General features: G+C 67.6%; 3 protein-coding genes across 7 annotated transcripts; 1 reads left to right on the top strand and 2 right to left on the bottom strand.

The window, feature by feature from the left end:
* Nucleotides 1–349: 349 nt before the first annotated feature.
* On the bottom strand, nt 350–1864 carry LOC129400866 (uncharacterized). The gene is made up of 3 exons (XM_055124028.1): nt 1423–1864; nt 660–950; nt 350–540 (listed from the first exon to the last, which is right to left on the bottom strand). Exons 1-3 carry the CDS (start codon nt 1655–1657, stop codon nt 350–352), a joined length of 717 nt encoding a protein of 238 aa, XP_054980003.1. The 5' UTR covers nt 1658–1864.
* A 4566-nt stretch (nt 1865–6430) lies between these two features.
* On the top strand, nt 6431–11279 carry SLC2A6 (solute carrier family 2 member 6). Of its 4 annotated transcripts, none has more exons than XM_055133063.1 (10): nt 6431–6623; nt 6917–7079; nt 7611–7817; nt 8263–8362; nt 8508–8719; nt 8820–8972; nt 9133–9241; nt 9382–9567; nt 9633–9778; nt 10769–11279. In XM_055133063.1, the coding sequence occupies exons 1-10, from the start codon at nt 6532–6534 to the stop codon at nt 10922–10924; spliced, it is 1524 nt and encodes a 507-aa protein (XP_054989038.1). In that variant the 5' UTR covers nt 6431–6531; the 3' UTR covers nt 10925–11279. The 4 variants fall into 4 exon arrangements, with proteins under 4 accessions (XP_054989038.1, XP_054989034.1, XP_054989045.1 ...); XM_055133059.1 differs by having other exon boundaries at nt 10765–11279; XM_055133070.1 differs by lacking the exon at nt 9133–9241 and having other exon boundaries at nt 8825–8972; nt 10765–11279.
* A 156-nt stretch (nt 11280–11435) lies between these two features.
* CACFD1 (calcium channel flower domain containing 1) lies at nt 11436–14486 on the bottom strand. Of its 2 annotated transcripts, none has more exons than XM_004613416.2 (5): nt 14320–14486; nt 13409–13481; nt 12973–13098; nt 12538–12645; nt 11436–12351 (listed from the first exon to the last, which is right to left on the bottom strand). In XM_004613416.2, exons 1-5 carry the CDS (start codon nt 14435–14437, stop codon nt 12264–12266), a joined length of 513 nt encoding a protein of 170 aa, XP_004613473.1. In that variant the 5' UTR covers nt 14438–14486; the 3' UTR covers nt 11436–12263. The 2 variants fall into 2 exon arrangements, with proteins under 2 accessions (XP_004613473.1, XP_054989242.1); XM_055133267.1 differs by lacking the exon at nt 14320–14486 and adding an exon at nt 13833–14155.
* Nucleotides 14487–14673: the final 187 nt, after the last annotated feature.

Here is a 14673-nt window from a genome sequence, read left to right as displayed (position 1 = left end):
ACCCGAGGTACGGCCAGGAACCCCCGCGACTCTCCTCTCCCCTGGCCCTGGCCCTAGGGGCCCGCAGGGCAGACGGAGCAATTCTGGTTATAGCCACTAGGTGGCAGCCAAGACTAGCACATCCCAGGCCAAGGGTGTTGGGGACTTCCTGCAGGGTTGGTGGGAGTGGGGGGGGGGTCCCTGGAGTGAGGGAGTGAGGGACGTCTGCCACCAGAGGGCTCCCCTCCCCACAGCCTTCCAACAATGCCCATCCCAACTGGGGGGACGGAGGCCCCAGAGGGAGGAAGGCCCCGTCAGCAGCCCCCAGCCAGAGCAGGCCTACGAGCGTCTCTTCCTGACTTGCTTTGACTCATCCCACAAACACCCAGGGGTCCCCGGCTTTATTTGCAGCCCCCAGGATGGTCATCTGCAGCCCGCAGAGAAGCAGCGTGAGGCGGATGTGCGCCCGGGGCGGCTGGAGGAGCAGGGTGCTGGCCAGGAGCCCCCGGGCCGCCTGCAGGGGGCTGGTCTGCGGGGCCTCCGTGTCCGGGGCTGCTCCGCCTGGGAGCGGGTGGCGGCTCAGGGTGCCCACCTGCTGCCCCGGGCCCTGCCCTCTCTGGGCCACCCAGAGCCGACCCCGGGCGGCCTCAGCCGCAGCCAGGGCCCGGGTCAGCAGCTGCCCTGGAGGCACCTGCCCCACACCAGCCAGCTGCTGAGGAGCAGGAAGAGCAGGGCCAGGGCGGCGGCCAGGGCCACCGAGGGCACGAGGTCCGAGTCCTGGGCGTCAGCAGCGGCCCCAGGCCGGGGCGCAGCGGGGGCGCCGAACAGCTGAGCACTGGAGAGCGTCTCCGCGGGGGGCCACGGCCGGCCCATGGGCGGGAGGAGGGCACGCGAGGGCCCCCCCCCCACAGAAGAGGTCCAGACTCGGGAGCAGGAACAAGGCTCAGAAAGGCCCAGAGCCGCCGTTTTCCCTGTAAATGGGGTTGACAGCGGATGGAGTAACCCTGGCCAGCTGGTGTGCCCGCCCTCCCTCGCTTCCCCGGGTGATGGGTCTGGAAAGGCTGGTTCCGCCCCCCGCCCCCTCCGTCACCCGTGCCCGGTGCCAGGCATCTGGAATGCAGCCCAGCCGGCTCCTGGCACGTGGAAGCAGGCAGACTGGTCTGCGGGGCCCTTGTCCGCCAGGGCTGCTGGCAGGCCGTCCCCACCAGCACCTCGTCGCCCCGCCGGGAGCCAGGCGAGGCCAGGAGGAGTGTGCGGGACATGGCAGGCTGCGGGGGCCGTGGCGGCCCTGGCCAGGAGGCGGAGGGCTCCGGGGCTGCCCGGCATCCCACACCCCCACCCTCCAGCTCCTCTGTGCCCCGGGCTGGTGGCACTTGGCCACGGCGAGGCTCCAGGAGTTGGGGGTCTCTGCCCAGGCCCTCCCAAGCCCCAGGAGGAGGCTACCTTCGAGCTGGGGGCGCCCGCGTCCTCGGCAGGGTCGCAGGACAGGCACGGGCAGCAGCAGCTTCAGCAGGTCGGCCGGGCCAAGCCCTCCTGGTTCCTCCATGGGGCGGCGCTGGGCGGAGGGGCGGGGCATGGGGCACCCGGCACAAGTCCCCACCCCAGGAGGGTGGAGAACGACGGGCTGGGGGCTGGGGGAAGCCCAAGACACAGTCGCAGCTTCCGGGCCCCTGGCCATGAGCGAGGACGGGGAGACCCTCAGCTCCTCCCAGTCGGGGGGGCACAAGAGGCCTGAGCTGAAGGGAGGCGCCCCTGAGAGACGGGGGCGAGCAGGCCCAGTCCCTGCCCTGCCCGGGCCCCGGAAGCCGCACTCACACCCCGACAGCTGCGCTTCAATCAAGTGGGAAAAAGAAATGAAGGTGAGGGGGCCCGGAGAGATAGCACAGCGGGGAGGGCGTTTGCCTTGCACGCGGCTGACCCGGGTTCAAATCCCAGCATCCCATATGGTCCCCTGAGCACGGCCAGGAGTAATTCCTCAGTGCAGAGCCAGGAGTGACCCCTGTGCATCGCCAGGTGTGACCCAAAAAGCAAAAAAAAAAAAAAAAAAAGAAGGTGAGGGGCTAGAGCAATCCCGCCCCCAGCCCGGCTTCCCAGGTGGTTCCCAAGCACGCCAGGGGTAATTCCCGAGCACAGAGCCAGACGTAACCCCAAACACCAAACAAAAAGCAAAAAAGAAATGAAGATGACCCTCTCCCAGCAGGCCCGTGTCAAGGCAGAGCCGGCCTAAGTGTCACCCAGAGACGCTCTCAAGTCACCCACCTTGGAGACCAGAGACTCCAGCTGCTCTTTCTAGCCTCAAACCGGAACAGGTCACCTCCACCACATAAGATGCTGCACTGTGTACTGGACCCAGGCCTGCACCTCCCCACCTCCACCACACGAGGGCGCCACACATGGTTGCTACACACAAGCTTGTACCTCTCTGCCTCCACAACATGAGTACACCACACAGTGGTAGCTGCACACAGCTATCACCTCCCCGCCTCCACCACAGGAGGGCGCCACACATGGTTGCTACACACACGCTTGCACCTTCCACCTCCACCACACGAGGGCACCACACAGTGGTTGCTGCACAAAGCTTGCACCTCCCCGCCTCCACCACAGGAAGGCTCCACACAATGGTTGCTGCGCACAAGCTTACACCTCCCACCTCCACCACATGAGGGCGCCAAATTGATTGTTACACACAAGCTTGTACCTCTCTGCCTCCACAACATGAGTGCACCGCACAGTGTTTGCTGCACACAAGCTAGCACCTCCCGCCTCCACCACATGAGGACGCCACACATGGTTGCTACACACAAGTTTGCATCTCCCACCTCCGCCACATGAGGGCACCACACAGTAGTTGCTGCACACAAACTTGCACCTTCCCACCTCCACCACATGAGGGTGCTGCACAGTGGTTGCTGCACCCAGGCCTGCACCTCCCTGCCTCCACCACACGAGGGCGCTGCACTGTGTGCTGCACACAAGCATGCACCTCCCCGCCTCCACTACATGAGGGAGCCACACAGTGGTTGTTGCACACAGCTTACACCTCCCACATCCACCACATGAAGGCACCACATATGGTTGCTGCACACAAGTTTACACCTCTCCGCCTCCACCACACGAGGGCGCTGCACTGTGTGCTGCACACAATCTTGCACCTCATCACCTCTACACATGAGGGAGCCACACAGTGGTTGCTGCACTCAGGCCTGTACCTCCCCACCTCCACCACATGAGGGCGTCACACAGTGATTGCTGAGCACAAGCTTGCAGCTCCCACCTCACCACACGAGGGCGCCACACACGGTTGCTGAACACAAGCTTGCACCTCTCTGCCTCCACAACATGAGGGCACCACACAGTGGTTGCTGCACCCAGGCCTGCACCTCCCCGACCTCCACCACATGAGGGAACCACACAGTGGTTGCTGCACACAAACTTGCACCTCCCACCTCCACCATATGAAGGCGCTACACACAGTGGTTGCTGCACCCAGGCCTGCACCTCATGAGGGAGCCAAACTGGTTGCTGCACACAAGCTTGCACCTCTCCGCCTCCACCACACGAGTGTGCAGCACAGTGGTTGCTGCACAAAAGCTTGCACCTCCCCGCCTCCACCACACGAGGGCGCTGCCCAGTCTTGCTGCACATACAGCTTGCATCTCCCCAGCTCCACCAGGTGGGGGCGCTGCCCACAGCCTGTCTACATACAGTTTGCATCTCCCTGTGTCCCACACGTGAGGGTGCTGCGTACGCTGCATGCCAGGAGCCCAGCGCTGAGGTCTGCAGGACAGCTGCAGCTGGGTTGAGGAAAGACTGACTAAAGGGCACTACCAGTCTAGATGGCTCTCTTCCTCAGCTTAGCATTCTAGACTCAGGGAGGGGTGATGGTGACTGGCACTGGCATCAAAGAACCTTCTAGAAGGATAGAATATATTGCCGGATGGGTATTCTGGTTTCTACAACACTCAATGTATACATTTAAGACAGGTTCATTTTGCCTATTTTATGTAAATTATACTTCGATTAAGCAGATTTCTGTGTGCTGCAGGGCTTTGCACTCAGGGCCTCATACACGCAAGACAGGAGTCTTTCCCGTGAGCCACTTCCTGGACCCATACAGCTGGTTTAAAAGACGGAGGACCTGAGCAGAGGGTGCTTGCCTTGCATGCAGTTGACCCGGTTTTGCTCCCCAGTGCCCCCCATGGCCCCCCACAGAGTCAGGAGTAAGCCCTGGGTACGGCTCCAACTTTTGTTTGATTTTAAGAAGAAAAAAAAAGGAAAAACATTTGTAGGGTAACTGGTGAGGGGCAGGGAAATACCGGAAGCAAAAGCTGACTCTCCTCCCCCGCGTCTGAGGGCTGGAAGAATTGCCCCCTGCTGAGGGTCACAACCCTGGGTTCTGAAGGGGCTGAGGGCACTTTCCAGGTGAGAAGTTTCTGTCTCCTGAGCTGCCGGTAATTAAGGGGTCACGCAGGTTTGCTCACATAAGAGTGCTCTGTCCTGGTCCCCAGCACTGTGCAGGGCAGCCCCTGAGCACTCAGTCCCGGTGTGCCTGGGGGAGGGGAAGGGGCTACATCTGATCTGGCTGTGGTGGTATCAGATGCGGGCACAGATCCAGCCTATGTTCCACCAGCAGCCACATCTGAAACAGTCATGCGAAGGCTGGGACAGCAGAGTGGTTAGGGCTCATCCCCGCTCCCCCTCCCACCCCTGCCCCACACAGTCCCCTGAGCATTGCCGCGTGCAGTCCTGGAGGCCCCAAGAACTACAGGGGTGACCATGGCACTGCCAGGCACGAGCACTGACCTACCCTTCAGTTGGCTGCGAGCCACTTGCAAGGCCCCTGGGACCCCCGGCATGAGCTGGGGGACATGCCCCTCCCCCAGGAAAATAAACGGTGAGCAGCTGTGTAGCATTAAGAGCCGTTACTGCAGGGCCAGAGACAGGAAAACAGGTAGGACACTTGCCTTGCATGCAGCCAAGCAGGGTCTGATCCCCTGCACCACATACCACCATCAGGGCCCTGCCAGGAGAGATCCTTGAGGGCAGAGAAAGGAGTGAGCCCTGAGCACTGCCAGGATTGAGGCCTGAGCACAGAGCCAGGAGTCAGCCCTGAGCACTGCCAGGATTGAGGCCTGAGCATAAAGCCAGGAGTCAGCCCTGTGCACTGCCAGGATTGAGGCCTGAGCACAAAGCCAGGAGTCAGCCCTGTGCACTGCCAGGATTGAGGCCTGAGCACAAAGCCAGGAGTCAGCCCTGAGCACAGAGAAAGGAATGAGGCCTGAGCACAGAGCCAGGAGTCAGTCCTGAGCACAGAGAAAGGAGTGAGGCCTGAGCACAGAGCCAGGAGTCAGCCCTGAGCACAGAGAGGAGTGAGGCCTGAGCACAGAGCCAGGAGTGAGCCTTGAGCACCTCCAGGTAAGGTCCTGAAACGAAACAAATAACCAACTGGTCACTGGATCTCCCTGTGTCTGTCCCTGTTGGAACAAAATGATTGAAACAGCCCGCGGGGCCCCAGACCTGCTCCCGGCGGGAAATGCAGGGAACAGAGCGGGCGGCGGTGGGATTCCGGTTACAATTGTATCGACTCGAAGGGACAAGAGTAACAAGTAACGCTGCGGCTCCCCACGGCGGCCGGGAAAGCCCGCGGGGCCCAAGGAACCTGCTCCCCGGGGCCGCTTCCGAGAACCCGCCGCTTCTGCTTTTCTCGTCTTTTGATTTTGGGGGGAAGGGGTGGGCACACCCAGCAACGGCTGACTCGGGCCCTGCCTCGGGCATCACCCCGGGCCGGCGCGGGCAAGGCAAACGCCCTCCCCGCGGTCCGGCTGCTCCTGAGATACTCGCACCCGGTGCTCCCCAAGCCCGTCATTTCCGAAAGCAGAAAACCCCGGGCTGGCCCCGAGAGCACCCACCCACCCTTCCTGCCTCTGCCTGAAGCTCCGGGAGCCCCCCACACGCGACGGTGCCCCCCGACTCGACCCAAGGCCGGGAGGGGCACGGGGGGGGGGGGGCGCGGGGCGGGGGCTGGGGCTGTGCGACGCTCACCACTGGCCAGGGGCTCCCGCAGGTGCGGGGCTCTGGGAGGGACCCCCGCCACTGACCCGGGCACGGCCTGTGCCCAGCCTCTCCGCGGGCAGCCCACCCCGACCGCCAGCGCGCGCCCGTCACGGCACCCGCGCCCCCCGCGCGGCCGCGCCCGCACCCACCCCCGCGCCTGCACCCGCATCCTCCCCCACCCCCGCCCGGCCGCGCCCGCATCCCCACGGTCCCGCCGCCGCCCCGCCCCCACCCCGCACCCCCGCATCCCCACGGTCCAGCCGCCGCCCCGCGCGCCGCACCAGCCTCCGCACCCGGGAAGCCCGGCGCCCCGCCCACACCCCGAATCCGCGCCGCCCATTGGCCCGCGCCCTCTGCAGCGCCGCCTCGCAGCCAATCGCAGCCGGAGGCCGGACGCTGCGAGGAGCCGCGCCGCCGACGCCCTGGACAGCCCTGCACCCGGCCCCGTTTCTGGGCAGCCCGTAGCCCGCGGAGCCCCGGGAGGACAGGCCGGACATGCAGGAACCCCTGCTGGGAGCCGAAGGCCCGGACTATGACACCTTTTCCGAGAACTCGCCCTCGTCCCCCGGCGAGAGCACGCAGGAGCGGTGAGCGCTGCTGGGCTGGGCGCGAGGGCCGGGGGCTGGGCTGTCCAGTTTCCAGAGCTGCATCCCGAGGCCCAGGCCCAGCGCTGACCGGGAGCGGCGGGGGTCGGGGGGGGGTCCGGAATGGGCGCTCGCTTTAGGCCTGGTGGCCAGGCTAGGACGGGCCTCAGGGGGGCTGCAGGCGGCCCCCAGGCCCTGGGAATTACAGAGGAGCCCCCGGGCGCCCGCAGCGCCGCCCGAGGGGGGCACCCTGGGAGCAGGGCGCGGGAGCTCACCACTGCGCCGCCCTGCCCCAGGGCCCCGCACAACAAGAGGCTGCTGCTGGCCACCTTCGCGGCCGTGCTGGGCAACTTCACGTTCGGCTATGCCATGGTGTACACGTCGCCCGTCCTCCCCGTCCTGGAGCACTCTGCCGACCCCAGCCTGAGCCTCACCAAACTGCAGGCATCCTGGTTCGGGGTGAGACGCGTGCTGGGAGCCAGGAGGAAGGGACACACTCTCTGGCCCCACTCTGGGCGTGGACTCACGGCCCCACTCTGAAATAGGGGAAGTGAGAGGTGGGGTGGGAAGGTTCCCGGAGGGCTTCCCGCAGGCAGCAGGGGTGCGGGCCCCGAGCACGGGACACGCAGGAACACTCGGCCTAACCCACTCCTTGTCATCGGCGCCAGTGTCACCAGCAGCTCCTGCCCGCCCCTCCCTGTGCAGGGCTCCAGGAACCCCCAAACTGTACCGTCCTGGGTCTGTCCTCGGACTCTCCGCCTGGAGCCCCCTGCCTCAGCCCCTCCCAGAGCAGGACTCCCTGCCGGAAAAGCGCCGCCAGGGCTGGGCCACGGGCCATTGGCTGCCCTGGGGACCGGAGGCTCCCTATCTGCCGTCAGGCCTGGGCGGCAGGGGCGCCCGTGCAGCTGGCTGCGCCCAGCCCTGGTGCAGACCCTGGGCAGGGGAGTGGACGGCCTCAGCGCCCAGCCCTGACGCAGGTGCGACCCGCAGGCCATCTTCACCCTGGGGGCAGCGGCGGGCGGCCTCAGCTCCATGGCCCTCAGCGACCTTCTGGGCCGCAAGCTCAGCATCATGTTCTCCGCGGCGCCCTCGGCCGTCGGCTACATCCTCATGGCGAGCGCGCGCGGCCGCTGGGCGCTGCTGCTTGGCCGGGCGCTGACGGGCTTCGCCGGGGGCCTCACAGCCGCCTGCATCCCGGTAAGACCAGGACCACCCACCGGGGGCTGGGGTGCCCCCTGGCCAAGGCCTCCGGGGCCATAGAACATGCCTGTGACTCCCGTAGCTGCTGGTCACATGCCTCCTTCCGGGAAACCTGTTGTGGGGAGCCCCTCGCCCCTCACTGCTTCCCAGGCTCCAGCCACGCTGTCTCGGCCCCCGCTTGCTCAATCACAGAAAATTCACGATGAGCAACGGAGAGAGGGAAGTGGGCCGGCCTCTCCCGCCACGCCGCACTCTGCACAGGGGTGAGGGGCTCCGAGGCCCCCAGGCGGGGAGCAGAGTCAGCGGGGAGCCCTGGCTCCTGCCGCTCCCGCTCAGTTAGGGGGCTGCGCCCCAGGGCCCCACCGGGACAAGCGCACCCCTCTGCAGGCCCCGCCGGCTGCCCCAGCCCCACCCCAGAAGGGACCCCGGGGGTGTCTTGCAGGTGTACGTGTCTGAGATCGCGCCCCCGGGGGTCCGTGGGGCTCTGGGGGCCACGCCGCAGCTGATGGCGGTGTTCGGGTCACTGTTGCTCTACGCCCTAGGTGAGTAGCCTCCGGCCAGGGGGGCCCACGCGGCCCGGTCAGGAGGCCAGCACTCGGGCGAGTCCCTGCAGGGTGGCCGTGCGCAGCAGGGGTGAGGGGAGGGGTGGGGTGAAGGGCCGGTCGGCAGTGCCCCGCCCTCCCGCAGGCCTCCTGCTGCCGTGGCGCTGGCTGGCGGTGGCCGGGGAGGGGCCGGTGCTGCTCATGGTGCTGCTGCTCAGCTTCATGCCCAACTCGCCGCGCTTCCTGCTGACGCGGGGCCGGGCCGAGGAGGCGCGGCGGGCGCTGAGCTGGCTGCGCGGGGCCCGGGCCGATGTGCACTGGGAGTTCCAGCAGATCCAGGACAACGTCCGGAGACAGGTGGGGACGGGCCCCGGCCCGGTGCCGCCATCCCAGGGGGGCCCTTCCCGGGGGACGGGGCGGCCCAGCGCGGCCCCTGAGCCGCGGCCCCGTTCTGCAGAGCAGCCGCCTGTCGTGGGCCGAGGCCCGGGACCCCGCCGTGTGCCGCCCCATCGCCATCGCCGTGCTCATGCGGCTCCTGCAGCAGCTGACGGGCGTCACCCCCCTTCTCGTCTACCTGCAGCCCATCTTCGAGAGCACCAACGTGCTGCTGGTGAGTGGCCACGGGGCTGCGGGCGGGCGCCGGCCGGAAGCCTCACTTCCTCTGCCGCCGGCGGCCGCGCTCGGGGCCAGATTTGCAGATTGCTGGGGCAGCTCTGGGGTGGAGGGGGGCAGTGAGCCCACCGGCGCCCTCGGCCCTGTGCCACCCGCAGCGCCCGGAGAACGACGCGGCCATCGTGGGGGCCGTGCGGCTCTTCTCCGTGCTGGTCGCCGCCCTCACCATGGACCTGGCCGGCCGCAAACTGCTGCTGTTTGTCTCGGGTGAGCCGCTGGCCCGCTCGCTCCCACCCTGCACTCTGGGAAGCAGGGTGCCCGGGGCGCGTTGTGGGGCCGTGGGCTGCCGCCCTGGAGAAGCAGCTGGTTCAGCGTCGTGGCCCCTCGGGGCTGCCCTCTGTCCACAGCGACCATCATGTTCGCTGCCAACCTGACCCTGGGACTCTACATCCACTTCAACCCCAGGCCGCTGAGCCCCAACAGCACGATGGGCCTTGAGGGCGGGCCCCTGGGGGTCCCCACACCGCCCCTGGCCATGCTGTCGGATCCCCTCAGCCTGGTGCCTCTGCTGGCCGCCATGCTCTTCATCATGGGTAGGTACAGACGGGCGAGGGGCAGGGGGGCGGTGTGGGGACCCCAGCCTGTCTCTCCCCCACAGGCTATGCCATGGGCTGGGGGCCCATCACGTGGCTCCTCATGTCGGAGATCCTGCCGCTGCGTGCGCGCGGCGCGGCCTCAGGGCTGTGCGTGCTGGTCAGCTGGCTCACGGCCTTCGCCCTCACCATGTCCTTCCAGCTGGTAGTGGTGAGTGCCAGGTGGTGCCGGGGCCCCCTCGGACACTCTCCCCCCTTCACAGATGCCCACGGGGCGTGGGGACACCAGCTCCTTGCCTCCAGCAGGCGGTGGGACAGGCTGGAACTCTGCCAACAGCCCAGGAAGCCCCCCAAGCTGGCCTCAGCGGCCCGCTCAGACCAGCCACATGCAAGTGTCACATCTCACAGACAGACACGGGCACACATTCACACGTGTATACATGCGTACCCATTCACACAGGCATATGCACATACATGTAGACATGGCCCACATGCAGACTCATGCACATTCACGCAGGCATGTAGACACAGATGTGCACATGTACATGCGGACACAGGCCTGTGCACACATATATGCAGACACCTGCACACAGAAACACGTATGCATGCTTCTTGTGCACATACATGCAGACCTGAGCATGCATATTCAGACAATGCAGATGTATGCAGAGGGGTGCATACAAATGCATGTGTACTCATGCAACATGTGATTTACATGCATGCTCAAATACATGCAGGTGTGTGCATGTATGCAGGGGCACAGGCATGTGGACACACGCTAGATATCTGCCTATTCAGACACGTATATGCACACACTCAGACGGTGTGCAGCACCCTCAAGTGTAGGCACACCCACAACGTGCACGTATGCTCACGTGCAGGCATGCACACACATACATACACACACGTGTGCATTCAGTTCCTGCCTGGCAGACCCCACCTCTGGGTGTGAGCCCCCAGCTGGCCCTGGACGAACCAGAGCCAAGGGCCACTTCCAGCCCCCAGGACTGGGGGGCACGCGAGTGGGCGGAAGGACGGGGCTGCAGCCCCCTGCGGGCCTTGGGTTCTCAGGCGAGGAGGGGGGTGGCCGGGATGAGAGGGCAGAATCTCAGGCCCAGGTCAGCGGCAGGCAGGGGGCCCCCGGTGTGGAGGGCCAGGCGGTTGGTCCTGGCTGGTGACAGGCCTCCCCACCCCCAGAAAGCCGTGGGTCTGCAAGTCCCCTTCTTCTTCTTCGCCGCCGTCTGCTTGGTCAACCTGGTGTTCACAGGCTGCTGCGTGCCCGAGACCAGGGGCCGGTCACTGGAGCAGATCGAGGCCTTCTTCCGCACCGGGCACCACGCCGTCGGGCCCTAGGTGAGGCCCGAGAGCGAGGGCGGCCCTGACTGGGGCACGGCGCCCACGCAGCTAGGCAAGGAGTTCCCGCCAGACCTGCCCACGGGCGCCCGCCTCTCTCCGGAGACTGCCCGAGGGTGCCCCCCCGCGGCTGCCCTCCCTGCTGTGACCTGCCCGCGGGTGGCCGTGGCTTCCCTCCCGCTGGGAGGCTCGGGGCAGCTGGGGCAGGTGCCGTGTGGGTGAGGGCTTGCCCCAGTCGTACCCCAGTGTGCCAGGGAGAGGCCCGGCCCACACCTCCACTCTGTAAATTGTTTTCACCCAGTTTGTAAAATAAAGATCCGGGCTCTGGCCTAGAGAACTGGGGCTGATCCAGAAGGGGGAGCCCCAACCAGCCAGCCAGGACCCCCATGCTCTGCCCACTCCTCCCGGGCTTCCTCAGGAGAGCAGGGGTGAGGCGTGTAGGGAGTTTCCCGGGAGACCCGTGCCAGGGGTGAACAGCAGGTGGCAGCAGAGAGAAGGCAGAGGCCGGCCAGGAAGCCGGGGGTCTCTGGGCTTTATTGCTGGAAGCACAGAAAGCCACCCCGGTGAGGCAGCGCTGCCCCGACACCCAGCCCTGCCTGCCCCTCCTGCAGGCGGGCGTGTGGCTGCACCGGGAGGTAGAGACAGTCACAGCACACAGGACACACACACACACACACACACGTGCACACACACGGCCACGTGGCCTGCAGGCCACGTCTTCAGCCCTTGGAAGCCAGCTCCGGCGGGAAGAAGAGGCCCAGAGAGGCCTTGAAGGCACGTCCCACGGCACAGCCCGGCCCTGGGCCCTGCCCGGCGGGGCTGAGCAGGGGTCAGCTTTGACCTGCGGATGCCCCCCGCGCCCCCCAGCCCTGCAGGACGGGGTTCTGGAGGAGCCGATGCACGGGTGGGGAGGGACGCTGCGGGACGTGGTGCCACCACTGGCTGGCCCGTCAGACCCCACAGGGGGCGGTGCCCAGTGAGACGCGGGGGGCAGCACCCGGGACGGGGACGGGCTCCCCACACCTTAGCATCAGGGCGGCTCAGCACCCAGCCCAGGGCCCCAGGCTGCTGCACCGGGCACTCAAGGAGCACCCCGGGAGCACTGTGGGCCACGGAGGTGGGCAGAGGCGGCCTGGACCCAGCACGCGTGCTCCTGCCCCAGCCCCACCTCCCGCCCCAAGTCAGGCCCAGGTCTGGGGGTCCTGCCCGAGGCCCGGCTGTCCAGGTGAGTCCGTCTGGTAAGTCCCAGGCATTTCCAGCTCTCAGGCTGCTGGAAGGAGCCCCCGGCCCAGCACCTCTCGGCGAGGCGGGGGAGCTGGTGGGTGAGTGGAGGGTGCAGGGGCTCAGGGCTCCCCCTCGAGGGTCTCAGTGAGGGTCTCATCAGCCTGTCGCTTCTGCTGCTGCAGCCGAGCGTAGGACACAGCATCACCCCTGGGGACAGAGCGGGCGCGTCACACAGGGCACGGCACGCGGGACGTGTCACTCATCACGTCATGCCACATCATGTCATGCGAGGCCATCCCTCGGCCCGTCATGCCACGCCATGCAGGCACATCACTCTCCACCGCGGCCTGCCCCGCCCCCCGGTGCCCGTCCTGCAGGCTGGCCCCCACGCACTTCCTGCCCAGGGCCGAGAGCCCGTGCAGCACTCCGGCGGTGAAGGCGACGGCGTTGCCCAGCAGAGTGGTGAGTGTCAGGCTGATGACGACGGGGACCACGGCCATCCTGCGGGGACAGGGGCATCAGGGGCGTGTCCGCGGCCCTCAGACACCAACCCAGAGGGTGCCCGGAGCGCCTGGCCGGGCAGGAGGGGGCGAGGACGGCCCCAACCGACGTCAACACCGGCCAGCGGCCGCACACCGCCAGGCCCCACCGCGGGGCTCCCTGCCAGGGGGCCACCTGGGAGCCGCGGCCACCCGCAGCCTGCCAGTGTCCGTGTGCCCCGGGGGGCTGCAGCTCGTCTCCAAGGAGCGGGACACGCCCGCCCGAGTGCTCCGCCGCCCCCAGGCAGGGCTGGCGCACGCGCCCGAGTCGCCCGCCGCCCGCACTCACCCACAGTAGAAGACGGCCTTCTGCCAGGAGCGCCACCGGTCCACCCGCTCGGCCACGGCGTTGGCGAACTCGAGGAAGGGGCAGCAGAAGGGCGCCTCGCACAGCAGCAGGACGAAGGCGTTCATGCTGCGGGACGCGGTGGCTCACGGCCTGGCCCCGCAGCACGTGGCGAGCCCCCTCTGGAGCCCCCTGAGGGGGCTGCTTGGCCTCTCGTCCCCACGGGCACAGGTGCCACTTGCCAGCCTCCCGACCCCGGGGAGCAGTGCTCTCTCACACACACACACACACACACACACACACGGCCCCAGGGTGCCCCAGAGCGCTGAGCTCTGTCGGGGGCGGTGCCAAGCACCCCTCCCTCCCCATAGGGCAGCACCGCCCCTGGGGGTGGTCCCTCACCCACCTCCCGAATGGGCCAAGACCCTCCAGGACTCACATCATCCACACGCCGGCCGCGATGTTCAGAGGGTGTATGGTGACACAGTTGAAGAGGCCGGAGATGGCGCAGGCTGGAGGGGAGAAGGTGGGCTGGCTGATGCCCCACGTGCCCCACTCCCCCTGGGTCCCTCTCTTTGTGGCCCCTGAGCACAGCCCCGCAGGCTCCAACCAGGCGCCAGATGTAGACGCCTGGCCGGGAACACGGGATGACACGGGCACCCGCAAATCCCCTGCTCCCCCACACAAAAGGGGCCCACGGGAAGGGGCGTGTCCTCCCGCCTGGCCCTGCGGGAAGGGTGGGGCAGTGGAGCGGGGAGCAGGGTCATTAAACTTGCAGGACTCGGCACCGGATCCCAGGCCGCATCCCGCTCCCGGTAACCCGACGCCAGGCGCCCGCTGCGGCAGGGACCCCAGGGACCCACCAGGAGCAGGCCCCCTTCCCGGGCCCCGACTGCGACCCTCCGGGGCAGTCACGTGTCGCAGGGACTCCGAGGCAGAGCGAGCGCCCAGGACGCTGGGGGCCACTCTTCTGCCCCCCGGAGCGCCGTGCCACCCGCCTGCACCCTGCTCTGCCCTGCCGGGGGGCGGCCGCGCCCTGGGGGCCTGCATCGCGCCGGGGCTGGCTGGAGGGCCGGACTGGGGCCTCTGTTCGGGGCCCGTCCACTGTCCGTCCAGCTGTCCAGGCAGCCCACGGGCCGGGGCTCCCCGGCGGGGCCCCGGGCAGGGAGGCGCGCCCGGAGCGCGGGAGCGCGGGCGAGGGGGCTGAGCCGCCGGCCCGGGGACGGCAGCGGGTCGGGGGCTGCTGGGGCGGTGACGCCACCCGGGGCCCCGCGGCGGCCGTCGCCGTGGCGACCGCCGGGCCCGCCCCTCCCGGTGCCCCAGCCCGCGCGGGTCGCGCCCCGTACTCACACACTGCCCCCAGCACCCCCGCCAGGCGGCACAGCCAGCGGTACCACCACGTCATGCCCTCCTCCTGCGCGGGCGGCGCCGAGCTGGCGGCCGCGGCCGCCCCGCCCGAGGAGCTCATGATGCGGCCGCGGGGCGCTGCGCGGCTCACAAAGGCCGAGCGGCCGCCGCGCTGCCTTATGGGACGGCCCGATTAGAATAGGGGGCGGGACTCCCGGGAGGGCGCCCGAGAGGCTCGCGCTCATTAGCATAGGGCGGGGCCTGTGAAGCGAGACCCAGGACCCTTGTATTAGCATAGGGGCGGGGCATGCGGGAGAAAGAACCCAGGACCCTCACTTTAGCACAAGGGCGGGGCTT

Source organism: Sorex araneus, chromosome 1, assembly GCF_027595985.1.
Source record: "Sorex araneus isolate mSorAra2 chromosome 1, mSorAra2.pri, whole genome shotgun sequence".
Taxonomy (NCBI): domain Eukaryota; kingdom Metazoa; phylum Chordata; class Mammalia; order Eulipotyphla; family Soricidae; genus Sorex; species Sorex araneus.
The sequence above is the reverse complement of the archived record's forward strand: the minus strand, read 5'-3'. Positions and strand labels throughout refer to the sequence as shown.

What these genes read in the sequence shown, in the direction of transcription:
- SLC2A6 (XM_055133063.1), top strand. Translation starts at nt 6,532, where the DNA reads ATGCAGGAACCCCTGCTGGGAGCCGAAGGCCCGGACTATGACACCTTT. An exon ending in GGCGAGAGCACGCAGGAGCG is followed by an intron (nt 6,624 to 6,916) that starts GTGAGCGCTGCT and finishes GCCCTGCCCCAG; the next exon opens with GGCCCCGCACAACAAGAGGC. An exon ending in AGAGCACCAACGTGCTGCTG is followed by an intron (nt 8,973 to 9,132) that starts GTGAGTGGCCAC and finishes TGCCACCCGCAG; the next exon opens with CGCCCGGAGAACGACGCGGC.
- CACFD1 (XM_055133267.1), bottom strand. Translation starts at nt 14,019, where the DNA reads ATGCAGGCCCCCAGGGCGCGGCCGCCCCCCGGCAGGGCAGAGCAGGGT. An exon ending in GCGGCCGGCGTGTGGATGAT is followed by an intron (nt 13,099 to 13,408) that starts GTGAGTCCTGGA and finishes CGCGTCCCGCAG; the next exon opens with CATGAACGCCTTCGTCCTGC. An exon ending in AAGGCCGTCTTCTACTGTGG is followed by an intron (nt 12,646 to 12,972) that starts GTGAGTGCGGGC and finishes CTGTCCCCGCAG; the next exon opens with GATGGCCGTGGTCCCCGTCG.
- LOC129400866 (XM_055124028.1), bottom strand. Translation starts at nt 1,657, where the DNA reads ATGGCCAGGGGCCCGGAAGCTGCGACTGTGTCTTGGGCTTCCCCCAGC. An exon ending in CGGGCGCCCCCAGCTCGAAG is followed by an intron (nt 951 to 1,422) that starts GTAGCCTCCTCC and finishes CCCCATTTACAG; the next exon opens with GGAAAACGGCGGCTCTGGGC. An exon ending in GTGGGGCAGGTGCCTCCAGG is followed by an intron (nt 541 to 659) that starts GCAGCTGCTGAC and finishes ACCCGCTCCCAG; the next exon opens with GCGGAGCAGCCCCGGACACG.